At 50.1% G+C, this 15,044-nt stretch overlaps 1 protein-coding gene across 4 annotated transcripts in view; it reads left to right on the top strand.

Moving 5' to 3' along the window:
• nhsl3 (NHS like 3) overlaps positions 1–15,044 on the top strand; it is a 29,403-nt gene that overhangs the window by 9,824 nt on the left and 4,535 nt on the right. For 2 of the 4 annotated variants that reach the window (XM_040188111.2, XM_040188112.2), the window contains 6 exons: positions 13,249–13,407; positions 13,534–13,577; positions 13,669–13,807; positions 14,281–14,388; positions 14,477–14,637; positions 14,739–14,936. In XM_040188111.2, the coding sequence (XP_040044045.2) occupies positions 13,249–13,407; positions 13,534–13,577; positions 13,669–13,807; positions 14,281–14,388; positions 14,477–14,637; positions 14,739–14,936 (809 nt within the window). Of the gene's footprint in view, positions 1–11,190; positions 11,492–13,248; positions 13,408–13,533; positions 13,578–13,668; positions 13,808–14,280; positions 14,389–14,476; positions 14,638–14,738; positions 14,937–15,044 lie in introns of those variants that run through there. The other 2 variants (XM_040188113.2, XM_078080949.1) reach the window with 2 other exon arrangements.

Raw genomic sequence — 15,044 nt, 5'->3', positions numbered from 1 at the left:
AAGATGGAGTTTGTTCTGTTTTAATCCACGTCTTGTTCTGGCCTGTCGCCGGTCTTTGGAGACGGATGGAGGTCGTTAGCTTCTTCCTCCGCCCCATCCGCTCGTGCCCTTTAGCTGTAGGAACATTTGTTTTTCCCCTCTGCATGAAAGCAGCATGTAATTGTGGTTTGTCTCCGTACGGTCACATATGTATGATGGTCATTCTTTGGCCAATGGGTGGTTTATCCAGAGCTCTTTTAACTCAAGTTAAAAGTAGTTTTTACTGCAAAAAGAATGATCAAAAAGAAAAAAAACAGTACTTTTGTGTCAAATAAATTGCATCTAAGAAACGCAATGAATAAAGAAAAGCTGCTTCATGTTGTTTCCGTAGTTTTGCTGAAGTTGGAGTAAACATTAGCGAGCGATGTGGCTGCTCAGAGGCAGCTCTCTGTCTGCAGCACAAAAGGACTCAGTGTTTCCTCTCAGCTCAGTCCTAACTGAATTAAAGCATCAGACCGTACCGTTAAACATCACATACACACACACACACACACACACACACACACACACACTCAAGCACACACAAGCGCACGGAAACGTGTGTGACCTCACCATTTAAAGGTCACTACTTCAACTCCGGATGTTTATTATTATAAACAAGAACAAAATCGTCTTTTATTGCTCTGGTTGAAACATTCAAGACGTCTGAAGAAAGCAACACTGAATCCTCGCTGAAATGAAGTCAACAATTAACAAGATTGCTTTTCAGAGATTTCCTCTGACACAGATCACACTTGCTGCAATCAAGAAACCTTCAATTGTTTAAGCACAGGGGGGAAAGGAGGTGGAGTTCTGTTGTTGTTGTTGTTGTTAGTGTGAGACGTGAAGTGACGGAGGAACTCAAATGACGCCACGTACGCTATTTTAACCCAAACAACAAATTTCCCGACAGCTGAACAAGTCGTTTCCTGTGAACTTTATTTTGAAACACTAACCCTTTGCTGGTCTTTCGCGGGAAAGCGCACAAAACAGCGCCGATGAACGCACACGGTTGTGCGTTGCTGTGTTACACGTGTGCTGCTTCGAAGACGGGCCGCGTCGGTCCGTGTGTCACGTCCCTCTGATGGAACCCAAACGCAGACCAGACCAGATGGGTTCAGGTGAAAACAAAGAGTCTTTATTGACACTGTGCAGGAGTAGTCCAACGTGCAGAATGGCGAGTCAAGGTGAGGTGGTGGGGGTGGAGGCGTCTCCGTGGCCAGGCGAGGTTGACGGGTTCCCAGGTGCAGAACTAGAAAACAGGACAAAAGACAAGTAAGTGTTTCTCAAGGGAATTCTCGGGATCTCAGTAAGTAGCGGTGGTAGCGAATGCAGGCACACGTACTACTTCGTCTAACAATCCGGCAAGGACTGGATGTCGGTCTCAGCTTAACTAGGGTTGGCTAATCAAGATCAGGTGTGTTGGCTTGATTGGCCGCAGGCCTGGAACTCTCCGCCTCTCCACGTTGCTCGGTAACCATGAAAAACAAACAGACAATAGGGAAACATGCTCAGGGAGCTGGGGTCGTGACAGTACCCCCCCTCCGACGGACGCCCCCGGGCGGACCACCCGGTGCACCGGGGTGGCGTTGGTGGAACACCCTCAGCAGGTCAGCGTCCAGGATCTGACGCCGCGGAACCCAGCACCTTGCTTCTGGACCATAGCCCCTCCAGTCCACAAGGTACTGGAAACCCCGGCCTCGTCGCCGGGAGTCCATGATGCGTCGCACCGTGTAGGCAGGACCTCCGTCAATCATCCGAGGGGGAGGAGGCCGAGAGGGAGGGGGTAGCAGGGGACTGAGAAGGACCGGCTTGATGCGGGATACATGAAAAGCAGGATGTACCTTGAGGGATTTGGGAAGCCTCAGCCGGACAACTGCCGGGTTGATGACCCTCTCTACCTTGAACGGCCCAATATACTTGGGGTTCAGCTTCTTGGATTCAGTTCGCAGTGGAAGGTCCCGGGTGGCCAACCAGACCTTGTCCCCCACCTTATAGTGGGGTGCGGGGGAACGGCGACGGTTGGCCTGGGCCTGGTACTGACCAGAAGCTCTCAAGAGGGCTGCCCTGGCCTGGTGCCATGTCCGGTGGCAGCGCCGGAAATGAGCCTGGACCGAGGGAACCGCAATCTCCTTCTCCTGCGAGGGGAACAACGGGGGTTGATAGCCGTATAGGCATTGAAAGGGCGACATACCTGTGGCGGCGGTAGGGAGCGTGTTGTGGGCATACTCAGCCCAAGGCAGCCGGGAGGACCAAGTGGTGGGGTTAGAAGAGACCAGGCATCGCAGTGTTGCCTCCATCTTCTGGTTGGCCCTCTCCGCTTGGCCGTTGGACTGGGGGTGGAATCCGGAGGAGAGACTGGCAGTGGCGCCGATGGCAGTGCAGAATGCCTTCCATACCGCCGATGTGAATTGGGGACCTCGGTCGGATACGATGTCCCTCGGCAGACCGTGGATCCTAAAAACCTCCTTGACCAGGATAGCAGCAGTCTGTGTAGCTGAGGGTAGTTTTGGGAGGGGCACGAAGTGTGCAAATTTGCTGAATCTATCAACTACGGTTAGAACAACTGTGTTACCTTCAGATAGGGGAAGACCGGTTACAAAATCCAGAGCCAGGTGGGACCAGGGCCGCCTGGGAATTGGTAGAGGGTGAAGTAGTCCTGCACTGGGTCGATTTGTTCCCTTATTCCGTGCACAGACAGGACAGGCAGCGACAAACCCCTGAGTGTCCTTTCCCATGGCTGGCCACCAGAAGCGTCTGCGCAACAGCGCCATGGTACGGGCCACGCCCGGATGGCAAGCAATCCTCGAGGCGTGTGCCCACTGGAGTACCGCCGATCGAAGGGGTTCGGGCACAAACAAACGACCCGGTGGGCCATTACCTGGACCAGGTTGGCTCCGAAGGGCAGTCTTTACCTCCTCTTCAATCCTCCAGACTACTGCCCCCACCACGAGGCTCCGGGGTAGGATGGTCTCCGTCCTGGCCATTGTCTCCTCGGTCCTCGCGAATACCCGGGACAGCGCGTCCGCCTTGCCATTCCGGGAGCCTGGTCGATACGTGAGGGAAAAGTTGAAGCGACCAAAAAATAATGCCCACCTGGCTTGACGTGAGTTGAGACGTTTAGCCGATTGCACGTATGCAAGATTCTTGTGGTCGGTCCAGACGATAAATGGTTGTTCCGCTCCCTCAAGCCAATGGCGCCACTCCTCCAAGGCAAGCTTGACGGCGAGTAGTTCTCTGTTCCCCACGTCGTAGTTTCTCTCTGCTGGGGAAAGACGACGAGAGAGAAAAGCACACGGGTGGAGCTTACCATCGGCAGAGCTACGTTGGGACAGGATGGCGCCTACGCCAACCTCAGAAGCATCCACCTCCACCACGAACTGACGTTTGGGGTCCGGCTGTGTGAGAATGGGTGCCGTGGTGAACCGGTGCTTTAGGTCCCGGAATGCTCTGTCCGCGTCCGGGCTCCAGCAGAAGGGCCTGGCACTGGACGTCAGGGCTGTCAACTGGGCGGCCACCCGGCTGTAGTCGCGGATAAACCGGCGGTAGAAATTTGCAAACCCCAGGAACCTTTGGAGTTGCAATCTAGTAACAGGCTGAGGCCAGTCCAGAACCGCCCTCACTTTCTCGGGATCCATCCTCACCTGTCCCTCCGAAATAATGTATCCAAGGAATGATGTTGTGTGGGCGTGGAAGTCGCACTTCTCTGCTTTAACGAAGAGGCGATTCTCCAAAAGGCGTTGAAGGACCTGCTGGACATGCTGGGTGTGGATACTGTAGTTCTCCGAGAAGACCAGTATGTCATCCAGGTAGACAAACACAAAACGCCCAATCATGTCGCTAAGTACCTCGTTTATCATCCTCTGGAATACTGCAGGGGCGTTAGTAAGGCCGAATGGCATGACTAGGTACTCGAAATGGCCCATGGGGGTGTTGAACCCAGTCAGCCATTCGTCCCCTTCTCTTATTCGGATGAGGTGATAAGCGTTGCGGAGATCAAGCTTAGTAAACACCGAAGCGCCCTGCAGGGAGTCAAAGGCAGAGTTCATCAAGGGCAGAGGGTACTTGTTCTTGATGGTTATATTATTCAAACCCCGGTAATCAATACAAGGCCGAAGGGACCCATCCTTTTTACCCACAAAGAAGAATCCAGCCCCTAAGGGGGAAGATGAGTGACGAATTAGGCCCGCTGCCAGGGCATCCCTGATGTAGGTCTCCATGGCCTCGCGCTCCGGTCGGGAGATGCTATAGAGGCGTCCCTTGGGAAAGGTGGCGCCAGGAATCAGGTTGATTGCACAGTCATAGGGTCTGTGAGGAGGAAGGGCCAGTGCCTGTTGTTTACTAAAAACCTCACCTACGCTGTGATAAACCGTTGGCACCAGAGTCAAATCCGGGGGGGGGGAAGACACCACCTGGCGGGGGATAGAGTGGGAGCAGGCAGATTTAAGACAGTTAGCATGACAGTGAGTACTCCAACTAGTTACCTTGCCTGTCACCCAATCCAGGGTGGGGTTGTGTTTCCTCAGCCAAGGGTGACCAAGAACCAGGGGCATGTGTGGTGAGGACAGGATGAAGAAGGAGATGTCTTCCGAGTGGTTGCCCGATAACTGCATCTTCACTGGCTCCGTTCTCATGGTTACCCGTGCTAGTAGTCTGCCGTCGAGGGTGGTCGCTTCCATGGCCTCCGGAAGTTGTTCCTTGGAGAGCCCCAGCTGTTCCACCAGACTAGCATCGATGAAGCTGTCATCTGCGCCAGAGTCAACGAGTGCATTAATCTCCACAGACTGGTCTCTCTTGGTGAGGGTGACAGGAAAAAGGGGTCTGGCACGAGGGGAGGGGGTCTGAGTGGTTTGGCTCGCTAGAAGGCCTCCCAAATTTAGCGAGCCCGGGAGTTTCCCTGGCGCTGAGGACAGGAAGAGATGTAATGGCCCGCACGTCCGCAGTAGAGGCAGCTCCTGGTATCTCGCCGCCGCTGGCGCTCTTCAGTGGACAACCCCTGTCTGCCCACCTGCATTGGTTCAGGGTCAGGCAGTCTCACCTCCCTTGTCTCGCTAAGTGTCGGGCGATTGGGGTGCTCTGTGCCTTGAAAGAAATTGGGTGACCGTGGATGGTTTGGCAATCCCAACCGTCTCTCCCTTCTTCTCTCCCGACATCTGTTATCCACCCGGATGGACAAGGCCACCAGGTCTTCGAGATTCTGTGGCTCAGGATAGGAAATTAACTCGTCCTTCAGTGGCTCGGTCAACCCCTGGTAGAACACTGCCTGTAGGGACTCGTTGTTCCACCCACTCTCTACAGCCAGTGTTCGGAATTCAATCACATATTCTGCCACGCTGCGGTTTCCCTGACGCACAGCGAACAGGCGCTTTGCTGCATCCTTACCCCGGGTGGGGTGATCGAACAGCCTCCTCAGCTCTGCCGTGAATTCCTGGTATGCGGTGGTACAGGGGTCTCGTTGCTCCCAAATAGCCGAAGCCCACTCCAGCGCTTTTCCCCGGAGCAGCCCAATAACAAAGGCTATCTTAGCCTTGTCCGAGTGGTAGGTTTGAGGTTGGAGGTCAAAAACCAGACCGCATTGTAACAAGAAGGATCTGCAACCTCCCAGATCTCCCTCATACCTCTCCGGTGTGGGCACCTTGGGCTCCCGGACCGATGGGGAAACTTCTCCAGTCTCGACCAGGGCTGGGGGTGATGCAGTTGGCGGAGACGCAGCAGGAGCATTTAGCTGGGCCTGAATGGCAGACAGGCTGGCAGATAAGGCTTGTACCGACGACATGATCTCCTGTAGGGCGGTGCTGTGTTGCCCTAACAAATTTCCTTGTAGGGACACCGCATGGCTCACAGAGTCTAGATCCGCTGGGTTCATGGTGGCCGGATTGTTCTGTCACGTCCCTCTGATGGAACCCAAACGCAGACCAGACCAGATGGGTTCAGGTGAAAACAAAGAGTCTTTATTGACACTGTGCAGGAGTAGTCCAACGTGCAGAATGGCGAGTCAAGGTGAGGTGGTGGGGGTGGAGGCGTCTCCGTGGCCAGGCGAGGTTGACGGGTTCCCAGGTGCAGAACTAGAAAACAGGACAAAAGACAAGTAAGTGTTTCTCAAGGGAATTCTCGGGATCTCAGTAAGTAGCGGTGGTAGCGAATGCAGGCACACGTACTACTTCGTCTAACAATCCGGCAAGGACTGGATGTCGGTCTCAGCTTAACTAGGGTTGGCTAATCAAGATCAGGTGTGTTGGCTTGATTGGCCGCAGGCCTGGAACTCTCCGCCTCTCCACGTTGCTCGGTAACCATGAAAAACAAACAGACAATAGGGAAACATGCTCAGGGAGCTGGGGTCGTGACACCGTGTGATCCGGATGAGAGTCAATGGACTTAAAGTCACTAAAACTCACAGAAATGCTCCTCGTCTGGAGAGTGTTTAAACTTGCAGAGTGGACATGAAATAACCTCAATCTGACATTTCGCTCGTGAGGGAAGTCAAACGTGATGAGAGAAGCCGGACTGTGACGTTTGGGATGTTGTATCGGTACGGCGATTGAGGAAAGGTCAAGGAAGTGGGGAGTCCGAGAAGCTGCTCGATGTGAAACGCCGTCTTTTTCCTGGATGAGAAGATGTCTTCCGTGTCCGTGGAGGCTTCTGGGCCTCGCGGCTTATTTAAGCAAAGTGAAAAGCAACGAAAAAGGTTACCGGCTGCGATTCACCCTCGGGTGTCTCCACTCGCTCTCCAACACCTGCAGACAGACGACGAACCACCCAGAGAGGCGGACGACACCACGGGGTGTCACAGCGGGCGAGAGGGACGTGGGTGACGTCGAAGGAGTGGCACCAAAATAAATAAATTGGCTTGAAATCTTTCCCTCAAACCAGTAAAACGATCTTATTCTTCAAATACATTTGCCTTAAAGAAGATTCCTATGTGCTGTCGCCTGTGTGGTTTTACTTTGCTGTTTAAACAACTTGATGCAGAGTCTTTGAGTCATCGGCATCTGTCTCTGTGACTCTGGAAACAATGAATCACGACCTTGTCCTCTCCGGGGGCTTTAGTCTGGAGGCCTTCGCGTTCCTCCAAACACGCTGTTTTCCCAGGGACACCCTGGGGACCGCCGCGAGCCCACTCCCACGCCAGTCAGCCATTCGCTATCTCGTCTTGAGGCTGTAGGTGGACGGAGGGACCAGCGGATCAAGCGTTGTGAGGCGTCCGTATCGAATGTCTTGAAGCTTTTTGATGCCGTTTTCCACAGATTATTTTCCCACTTTGTCCTCGTTCCCCACTTCTATTGGTTCCTTTCTCCTCCTTCCTCGTTCCCTCTTTATCTCACTCCCTCTGTGACCCACCCGGAGGAAATCAGAAATGCGCTGGTTCCCGTGTGGAGACATATGCAGTACTTTAGATATATCTCCTTCCCTTTGCCTCCTCCTCCTCCTCCTCCTCCCATTTCCTCGGCCTTCGTCCCGGTGTCTGTCTCCACCTCCCCGGAGTCCCATAGTTCAGCTTTTACGGTTGGTGTGATTCTTTTTTCATGCTCTTTGTACAACTGTTCAGTCACAGTAACAAATGAGCCTCGTCGCACACAAAATACTTACATCCGGTCCTGTTGTTTCCTTAAGACACGTCAAAAGCCTCACTCACCGGTTCATGCTGCAGCGATGGAGGGGAGCTCATAGATCAAGTGCACCTCCACAGCCATGGAAAACACATCAGGGGAGCAACAAAGAGTGTGTGTGTGTGTGTGTGTTGGTGCGAGGCTTATTGCTGGTCACATTTGAACTCCTTTCTCCTGTACGACGGCAGTTTTATTACCTCTAAGAACCCGTAGGCAACCTTAAGCGACCAACGGCACACACGGTGTGTGTGTGGGGGGGCAGTGCTGGACTTTGGATGACCCCACACACACACACACACACACACACACACACATACACACACAGAGTGTCGAAGAAATATTATATTGTTGATTAAATCAGTGCTTCTACCAACTTTTCTTCTGGAGTCCTACGATATAAAAATGTTATGACCCAGTTGAGCCCTTTGCATAAAACATGAGAAGAGGGACTTTTGGGTTAATCAATGTTTCTCAATCATCTGTTTTTACGCCCATCGCCTTACATCAACTTGAGCAAACAATTTTAAAGAAATATACGCCTGGCTATCGAAAGCTTTCACAGACATTGTTCTGCTGCTGTAAATACTGGAGCACCACACTGTCTTCATCCGCTGAGGAAAATAGTACCCAACATGTGTAATGCTGGTGGAAATAAAAAGTTCTGAGCGGTCCAAGCGAACTATTTTGTCTTTCAATGGAAAAGAAAGTATTTCTTTATGACTATTGTCTTTACAGCCAATCTCCCAGACCCGGGAGGAAAGTAACAGAAGCTCCATCCTGTGTTTGTGTTCCACAGCTGTGACTGTGTGTGAAACCTGCAGCTCTGCAGATGTTCCCCACACCTGTGAGCAATATCGCCGCCTCTATCTCTGTTGTTGTGTCTTTAAAGCCCACCCCCTCTCCCCGACCCCAACATGTACGCACCGAACCCACTGCCCATCGATACGCGCGACACACAGCGGCCTTTTCTTCCAGGCCGGTCAGGCGTGAAGTGGAAACCGGGCTGCCTCTCACTCGCCCAGCGGCCTGAATGCTCACCTGACAATGATGACCGCGGTCGTGACAAGAGGCCGAACGGCTCTCACTTTCTGTTCTCTCCTCCCAAGCAGCCGATGACCTAATGAGGACACGCGATGGGCTAATACCCACCCCCACCGTTGCATCTTCCAATCGGTGTGTTTGCGCTGGCGTCGGTGCTCGGGCCTGGTCGTCCACCGGGAGTCATGTTTCACATTTAGCTGCTGTTTTCGTTTCGTCATCAGTAGAATCCACAGGAAGTGGTGTCATCCGATGACCTGCGGTTTCTGCACTCTCATACTTGCAGGCCAGGCAGAGTCGATACAGTGCCTTCTAGTGGACAGAGAAGGTCCATGTGTGTGGATAAAGGACCACGTCCCCTATGTGTTCTCGCTCAAAGAGAAGGGGTTTCTGTCTGGTAAAACTGCTTCATATTTACCTTTTATTTATAAGTCAAGACTGTCCTGTCAGTCATTCTTAGGTATTATATACCGGATTTGCTGGGAACTGCAAATGAATATATTCACGATGGGTTCTTCAGCCAAATGTTTTTTTTTACAAACACCCACTTTGTTGTTACATCTGGAGAATCTGCATTGGCATAAAGTTTGCATACGCTACTTTCACAGTGTAATTTAGCTTCTGCGTCCCTTCTCTTCCCTCTTCCCCAAGACCAGATGGTGTCTCTTTAGGCCCTCTAATGAATATTGATATGAGGGGTCTTGGAGAACAACAGGGGTTGGGGAGGGGGGGGTTCCGAGGCTTGGCCAGAGACTTAGTAAAGGTCTGCATAGAGGGGACTGGGTTTGGATAAAAAAATACTTTTTGGAAGAGCCACAGCACTTTTTTAGTCTTCTGAACATAAAGTCCCTCATGGCCCGTATTGGTAAACTGTCTCGCAAAGATGGATGTGGGTTAGAGGCTAATGAGTATAGTCCCCTGCGTGATATTATGATAAACTGTACGGGTAAAATAAAAAAAGGAGTGAAATTGTCAAGTGAAAGAGATGTTTTTTTAAGCAGCAGACTGAGATGACTTACAGGGGGAAAAGGAAATGCCAGCGTGACAGGTGAACAGGTTAAGCCACTGGCAGAGTAAATCCTCTGGCACGAGTAAAGCTGCCGTCCCGAAGTCGTTCGGCTTATTCGAGCCCCCACTGGACCCAAAAGGCCGAGCCACCGCCGAAATTTGTGCGTCCAGCGTCCAGGGTCAAACGCGGGCCGAGAAATTTCCTCACTAGGTTTGTGCCCGGCAGGTGTTCGGATAAAGGTTACTCCCTCCAGCTGGTGTATAGACCAGCTGTAGCCCCCCTGCTGGGACATTTTATCGGGAACAAACATCCATTCAGAGGGTGGATTGACTGCTGCTTCTATAGAAAGGAGATAACCTGTAGAAGTCGGCTCCAGTTGTTTATTTGGCAAAGAATCTGCCTTTTTATCCGTTGTTTTTTTTCTTCTCACAGCCGTTTTGTATTTCATTCCCTCTACATTTTGTCAGGAAACATCAGTAGACGCGTGAGAGCTGCGATGATGAACCGAGGCTGTGTCAGCTATTTTTAACTCAAACTAGACCTCTGTGGCTACGAGCCAAAGGGGACCAGACAGGAAGAGGGAGAGAGAGATGTGAAGGAGGAGGGAACGGAGCAGACTGAGGGAGGAGACGGGGACACTGGTGAGAGTGATGGAGGAAGAGCGTCAGAATAGTTGTTTTCCTTTTCACTGTGAGGACATAACCTCTACTGTCAAATGTAGAGCCTCTAGCCTGAGATAATGAGACAATGTCAGACTCATGCAAGGCTTTGATTACAGAAAAGAAAACTACATGAACCTTAAATAGATCAGTGATGTCCTCGGAAACAAAAATTTTTAGGTCGAAAAATATTGTGCAAAAAAAGGTCTGAAAATATTGTGTCAAAAGATTTTATGGAAAAAAAGGTTTAAAGTATTAAGTTAAAAATGTTGAAAAAAAAAAATTAGTCTAAGAATAGAAGGGAAGATATTTTAAAAATAAAATAAAATAAATTTAAAGAAAATATTGAAAAGTTGAAATAATAAATTATTATTATTATAATAATAAAATTATGATGGTTTGAAAAATGTTGATGATAAACAGTAAAAATATTTTAGGTTGAAAAAAATAATGGAAATAAGATCAAATGTGTAATGTTGAAAAGTTTTAGCTTTATTTATAGTTATATTTGACACGTGAAGCCATAAAACAAAGTGGGGAGTGTTTACTTCTTGGTCCGGAGGTCTTGAGTAAATCTGAGAAAGCTCAAATTTTTGCTTTCTTTTTATCTTTCAGTCTCTCTGCATTCACAACCACACGCGCCTGTCTGTGTTGAGTGAATTGGGGGTGTGTGCCTCCTCAAAGCCAAACTTTGAAAGCCGTTTTGCTAATTCGGGGAGGGGGGGGCCTTCATTTGACAATAGAGAGAGCATCGCAATGGAGAGCGCCAGTGTGAGCGACAGAGCAAAATAGAGAGAGAGGGGGAAGGGAGGAGGGTATCTGACTTGGGGATAAGGCAGCTGGGACGGGCTGCTTGGCTGGAAGCAGATCTTATTGTGCACTTGTCCTTCCCGAGTCCCTCACACACTCAGAGACGCAGAGGGCTTCTCGCTCTGCTGACACGCCATCAACGGTCGCTCGCATTCCTCGCAGCATCTGGATCCTTTAATTTGTAAAAACAGACAGATTTTACACACCACTGGCAGAAGGGGGACTCGTCGGACTTTGCTTTTGCTCCACCGCAATGTTTTAATTTTGTATCTGCCAGGGCGCTGGTGTAGGCATGGTGGTCTACCTGAGGAAGAGCATCCACGCTCTGCTGTCGGTCTTCAAGAAGAAGGGTGAGTGATGACTCGCATGGAGGAATTTGGTAGACCGCTGATTTGACTTTAGTAATACTGAGGTTTATAGAGCGCAACAGACCCTTTACCCAATTCTCAATGCCAACCAAGCCAAGTGTTTGTTGCATGGTTGAGGGTATGGAGTGGTGGTTTAGTAGGATATTTCTTTTTTTGCGGCTCAATGTCTCTCTAGCATGCAAGAATTAGAGTTGAAGGCAGTCCGGGAGAGGAGGGGGCTTGTCTCCAATGAGATAAGGGGCTTAATTAACTTTTTTGGCGATCGTCTAAATCAACCAAAAAGCCCTAAACCTCCCGCAGGGATCTGGCGGATTCTCATGAAGAGCTGCTTCTCAAATTATTCCCAACTGGCAGTGAGATCAGAGCACCTTAAACTTGAGCAATGAGCAGCGTTTTCTGAGGAACCCGGGTTTGTGTTTCTTGGATTGCGTCACACAGGCCGAGGTTCACAAAGACCTGAGATTTCCCACAGCCACACACAGGGGAGGGCATTGTGTCTGGGCTGCCTGGCCCCGTGTGAACGCCCGAGGACGGGGGTGCACACAAACACGTACAGTGTGCACATCCACACCCGCGCAGTGTCACCTTACCAGGTGAGATCCAGAGCCACGCGGTCGAGAGTGACAAAGGAGCGAAAGCTGACACCTCAGGTTCACCTTTGATGGGCAAACAGACAATATGCAACTTACATAACTCACACAGCGAGCACTCAAAGCAATCAAACACGGCGACCAAAAATAATAATGAAATGAAAAAAACCTCTCTGTAGTTTACATAATTCACAAGACGTCATGTCAATGATGTCCTCTAAAATAAAGCCGCTCACAGGCAAACCACCAGCAACGGCTGTCTTTGGTGTTCACATCAAAGATGAATTTCTTAGCCAATGGTGCAACATTTAGGACCAGAGGGCTTGCATCTCGGCTTGTGTCCACACACTCGACGCAATCTCCATCTCTTAATCAAGGGAAGATTAGTATAACTTAATTTGAGATGGCTGGCAACGCAGACTCCGTGGGCAGTTTTAATTTTACTTTAGTTTTGGGCTGTATGTTGACATTGACGTAAGCCATCCTGGGGGGAGAGCTCAATCCAGATCCCACGCAGGAGGTCCCTCAGCAGGGGGTCCTGTGGCTTCTTAACAGAGATCTTTGCGGGCAATCCCAATAATCTAATCCACCATTGGCTAGAAGACAGATACAGCAGGAGATTAGCCCGGCGTACAGTTTAGTGCTGGGAGACTGGTCAAGCTGGGACGTCTGCCCACCAAACCCCTCGGCTGAGGAGATTCAAAGAGTGCGATGCTTCAAAGGTGCACGGATAAACACGTGCTCGCGACAGGTGGAGGTGCTGAGGATTCCCTGTGAAGCTGATGAATAATTAACAAATTGACCAAAAAGCTGAGTGTGCTTTTGTGTGTGTTGACGTTTGTCTCCTAAGAGGACGAGCAAGAGATTGAGGAAAGTTGGTTGGAATGACGTGAGGAGACCGTGTGCGTCTCGGAGTAAAGTGTGGTGTGTTTGGTCCATAGAACGAAACAAATGGCAGATACTAAATATTAGGAAGAAGTGTAATAAAGCTGCTGTTGTGTCAAACTGGTTCTAATTCCAGCTTGTCAATAATGAAACTTGAAGTGCACACTTTAGGACACAAAAACAAGTTGTTTTTTATCATGAGAGCCTTGTTTGTCTTCTTCTCCGTTTAACCCAAACCCTTTCTTTTTCAAACCCTCCTAACAGCTGGCCCGAAAGGGAACGAAGACCAGAAGAGGTTGACCGTCCACTACAGGACCTCCCAACACTACCAGGAGAATGTCTTCATTGAGGGCAGCAGGCCGCAGTACCTGGAGGACCTGCACTCTGAGGCCCAGGAGGGCCTCAAGATACTACAGCGGGAAGGTGAGGCGCAGCGCTATCAACGTGAAACCACACGAGTTCACACTTACTGGCCTTTATTTGTGTTTTATACTCATGTACAATAACTGAAAACCCACCTGAACATCCTCGTCCATTTCGTTCCCACAGAACACACCAACGGAGTGAACTCACCCGACGATGAGAGTGTTGCTGTAAGCGCTCCAAAAGTCTGTTGGTCACGTCCCACACACTCAGAATCTGGCCAAACTCAATAAACACTGTGCGTATGTGTGTGCCCGGCAGTCTACAGACACCCTGCGTCCGGAGCAGGACATCGGCTCCAAGGACGGAGGCGGCTCCCCGGTGTCCACATCCACCGCCGGGAGTACCGACACCACGTTGACCTCTGCTGCGTCGAGTAGGCCTCCGCTCACCCGCCAAGGTAGACCATATCTCTGTGTGCTTCTTCAGAGACAGGCTGCCAAAGGAAGTCGGCCACGTCTCGTTTATATCTGAGCTAATCACAGTGCTTGTGCGGCAGGGCAGTTTGCGCTTCGTTCCCGGTTTTGCTGCTTTTATGGCAAATCACCAGCATGTACTTATTAAGCATGCATGTCACATCTCAGCTGCTTGGTGCCTGCAGTTGATGGTGGGAAATCAAAGGAAAAGCAACATGCACAGTGCACACACATCTGAGGCTTATAGTCAGTTTCTCAAAAGCTCCAAGTTCACAGCTCCCTGCCTTTGAATATCTAAGCTGGACGGCAGAGTATGACATTCTGTGTGTGTGTGTGTGTGTGTGTCAATGTGTTACCGTGTATCATAATTTCACCAATTGCTTTATTGCAGCTTTCCCATTTAAAAAATAACCTCATTCAGTAATGGTGATGAGAAAGGTTTATCTCTGTTGCTCAGGTTCAACATTCAAGCCTCTGAATCCAGTTAAGGCACAAGATAAGAGCAGGAAGAGGAGCCGGAGAACCACCATCATGGGTATTCCCAACCAGGTCCAAAAGGAGCTTGGTATGTCCACACAGGCACGTTGAACCAGTAATCTTAATGTGTCCTGAGTGGTGAACTCTTGACTGACAGTGATCTGCCCTCTTTGCAGCATTGCACAGAAGCTCAACCTTCCAGCAGCTTGATTCCACCCCTAATCACGACGGAAAGCTCATTAACAGCCAATCAGGTGTAGTTACCGTTCCAACGGTGGATGTAGAGACTCCAGCATCGCATGAGGAGGAACCGAAGGTGCACCTTTCAGAGCTGGAGGTAAAGCGTTTTTCACAATAGTTGCGTATAATTCATTACAGATTTAGTGGTTGTTGTTTTTGTTATCACTTAAGAATGGTCTCCTTTCCAATACAAAACAGTCTACCGTAGAGGAACAGCTGCTAAGGAAGCACCTCAAGGCAATGTTCCATGACGAGCAGACATCTAACCACCAGGGCTCCGGAAACTGCTTCTGCCCTACCTCAATCGCGAGACCCAAGTCCCTCGCAGTACCTGGCACGACCACTTCTTTCTCCTTGTGTCCTTCAGCAATTAATAGATTCCTCCAGGAACCTCAAGTAAGAATCAATTCAGTTAAGATATTGCTTCAAGACCCATTGTTTGTGTTTTACCTGGTTTATTGTTGTTTATTTTTAAATGTATGCTGTGAAATTTACATTCCTGTT

Source organism: Gasterosteus aculeatus, chromosome 10 (assembly GCF_964276395.1).
Source record: "Gasterosteus aculeatus chromosome 10, fGasAcu3.hap1.1, whole genome shotgun sequence".
Lineage (NCBI taxonomy): Eukaryota > Metazoa > Chordata > Actinopteri > Perciformes > Gasterosteidae > Gasterosteus > Gasterosteus aculeatus.
Note: the sequence above shows the minus strand (reverse complement) of the source record. Positions and strands in the feature narration are given on the sequence as shown.